Here is a 3,129-nt window from a genome sequence, read left to right as displayed (position 1 = left end):
GCCAAGGACACTCACGCCTCCTTGAGGTCTTCCGGGACCGCAATGGTGACTTTGAAGAAGCTGCACTTGGTGGCCACTTTGCTGGGGTTGACGGGCCGCAATCGCTCCAAGGTGACAATTTCGTTGTAGATGGCGTCGCAAGCCGCGTACTCTATGACGTAAAACTGCAAGAGAGGGCAAGGCTGGAGAGAAGGCAGAAGAGGGGAGGGGCAGTGCCACAGGCCACACCAACCGTGAGTCTGGGAAAAGCTCCCAAAGGATGTACAAGGAATCGTGTAGGAGCTGTGGGAGGGAGGGAGGGAGGGAGGGAAGAAGGGAAGAAAGAAAGGAGGAAGGAAGGAAGGAAGTAAGGAAGGAAGGAAGGAAGGAAAAGAAAGAAAGAAAGGAGAGGAAGGAGAGGAAGGAAGGAAGGAAGGAAGGAAGGAAGGAAGGAAGGAAGGAAGGAAGGAGGAGAGAGAGATGGAGGAGAGAGAGAGAGCTGGGGAGAGAAATGTGGAGGTAGGGAGGGAGAAAGAGAGAGAGATGGAGAAAGAGAGAGATGGAGAGTGAGTGACATGGGGACAGAGAGATGGAGATGGGGGAGAGAGTGAGAGAGAGAGATGGGGAAAGAAATGGGGAGAGAGATGGAGGGAAGGAGGAAGAGAGAGATGGAGAGAGAGAGGGAGAGAGAAAGAGAGAGAGAAAGAGGAAGAAAGGAAAAGAAAGGAGAGAGGAAGGAAAGAAGGGAGAGGGGGAGAGAGGTGGAGGAGAGTGAGAGAGATGGGGAGAGAAAGATGGGGGAGAGAGTGAGAGAGCTGGGGAGAGAAATGGGGAGGGAGGGAGGAAGAGAGAGAGATGGAGAGAAAGAGAGATGGGAAGAGAGATGGAGAGTGAGTGACATGGGGACAGAGAGATGGAGATGGGGGAGAGAGCGAGAGAGAGAGATGGGGAAAGAAATGGGGAGAGAGAGATGGAGGGAAGGAGGAAGAGAGAGATGGAGAGAGAGAGAGAAGGGGAGGGCTGCTGTCCCAAGACTTACATCTCCTTTCATCATCCGGACTCTGGCCAGCCACCAGCCGCAGGGCTCGTGCTCGTTCGCGCGGGAATAAACCTGGAAACAACGAGAGGCGTTGGAGCCGAGGCAGCCCATCCCCTGCCCTGCCCTCCCCCACCCCAGCCCTGAAATGGCCACCTCACCTCCACCTCGTCCCCTTCGGAGATTTCCTTGCTGTAGTCTGTGGGTGGGGGCAGCCGCACGTCCCCAAAGGGAATCTGCCGTTCCGGTTGCCAGCTAGAAGAAGACAAGAGCCCGGCATTAAACATCGGCGAGATCACAGATTGAAGAGTCCTTCAGAAGGGGAATCAACAGTCCAAAGGAGAGCGGATTCCAGACCACCCTTTGTCCAGAATGGTGCTTGAGCAGGGGGTTGGACTAGAAGACCTCCAGGGTCCCATCCAGCCCTAGGATTCCATGATTCTATTATAATCAGTGGAACAACTGGCCTCCAGAAGTTGTGGGTGCGCCAACGCTCGAGGTGTTCAAGAAGAGACCGGACAGCCATTTGTCTGAAATGGGATAGGGTTTCCTGCTTGAGCAAGGGGTTGGACTAGATGACCTCCAGGGTCCCTTCCAGCCCTATTCCTGTGTGTTCCGTGCTCTCTGCAACATTCAACCCAATTCATACTGGTCGTGGTCGATGCACAGATGCCCTCGACAAGTGGGGCAATATACCGTCCCCTCGTTGTGACCGTGGGGCTGAAAAACAAGCCAGCCAACCCGTAGCGACGGAGTGTCAAAACAAAAAACCATCCTGGAGTTTTCGCTGACTTCCAGACTGTGACAAGTGAAGTTAAGGCGTTATGTTTGCAACTTAGGTGTATATGTTCGTAATCTCCCTGTTAAGGTTTCAGATTTTATCTTCTAGGTGTTGCATTTTACTCCCGTGTTCCTTTTGACTGAAATAGGATGTGAATGCACAATACGATAGATAGCTAGATAATCATATAGACATAGGGAGATAGATAGATAGATAGATAGATAGATAGATAGATAGATAGATAGATAGATAGATAGATAGACAGACAGACAGACAGACAGATAGATAGATAGACAGACGGAGATAGATAGATAGATAGATAGATAGATAGATAGATAGATAGATAGATAGATAGATAGATAGATAGATGATGGATGGATGGATGGATGGATGGATGGATGGATGGGGGTATGTGTGTGTGTGTGTGTGTGTGTGTGTGTGTGAGAGAGAGAGAGAGAGAGAGAGAGAGAGAGAGAGAGCATTAGATGTTAGGTAGGAAAGATGGATAGATGGATAGGCAGATAGATAAAATAGGTAGGTAGAGATTGAATTAGACAACAAAGACAGACAGACAGATGATGGATAGAGGAGACAGATATAAAGAGAGGGGGGGGATAGATGAGAGAGAAATAGCATTAGATATTAGGTAGGAAGACAGATGGATGGATAGGCAGATAGATAAATAGGTAGGTAGAGATTGAATTAGATGACAGAGAGATGATGGATAGATGAGACACATAAAGATAGATAGATAGATAGATGGATAGATGGATAGATAGATAGATAGATAGATAGATAGATGGATAGATAGATAGATAGATAGATAGATAGATAGATAGATAGATAGATAGATAGATAGATAGATAGGCATGCTCTCTGCGCTGCCCACCGAGTTTGGCCTTTCCACATTTGACCTGCCGAGAGAGGGGAAGGGCGTCTAAGGTTTCGCAGCGTGGGAGAAGGAAAACCTCCGTCCAGCTGTGAGATATGAGATCTGTTGCCGGGGCTTAGCCAAGCACGGTGGCTTCAAGGCCAGCGGCAGCCCGCTCTCCCTTTCCAGGGATCAAGCGTTGGCCAGGCTGGGCGAGAAGCAGGAAAGAAGGGGACCCTTGCTCTCCCTGACTCCCCAGATCATCTGAAGGGAACAAACCCCCATTTCCCACAAAAGAGCGGGGCTGAAAAATCAAAACTCCACATTCAGGAGTCTGAAAGAGCAGGAGGAGTGGGGGGGTGGGGGGTGGGAGAAAAGGCAGGGAAGTGGAAGCTGCCCACCCTGACCAGAGTCAGCCCGGGGAGGGGCTGGCCAAAGGGCGAGGCCAGGAGGGGGCTTCGG

General features: G+C 50.5%; 1 protein-coding gene across 1 annotated transcript in view; it reads right to left on the bottom strand.

Moving 5' to 3' along the window:
* Positions 1–3,129, bottom strand: part of FXR2 (FMR1 autosomal homolog 2) — a 20,956-nt gene that overhangs the window by 9,885 nt on the left and 7,942 nt on the right. The window contains exons 3-5 of the mRNA XM_015826851.1: positions 1,177–1,270; positions 1,019–1,090; positions 16–164 (exon numbers count right to left, since the gene is read on the bottom strand). Of these exons, the coding sequence (XP_015682337.1) occupies positions 16–164; positions 1,019–1,033 (164 nt within the window). The 5' untranslated portion in view covers positions 1,034–1,090; positions 1,177–1,270. The remainder of the gene's footprint in view (positions 1–15; positions 165–1,018; positions 1,091–1,176; positions 1,271–3,129) is intronic.

Source organism: Protobothrops mucrosquamatus, unplaced genomic scaffold (genome assembly GCF_001527695.2).
Source record: "Protobothrops mucrosquamatus isolate PMUCROS unplaced genomic scaffold, P.Mucros_1.0 scaffold3335, whole genome shotgun sequence".
NCBI lineage: Eukaryota > Metazoa > Chordata > Lepidosauria > Squamata > Viperidae > Protobothrops > Protobothrops mucrosquamatus.
This window is presented reverse-complemented; position numbering and strand designations above follow the sequence as displayed.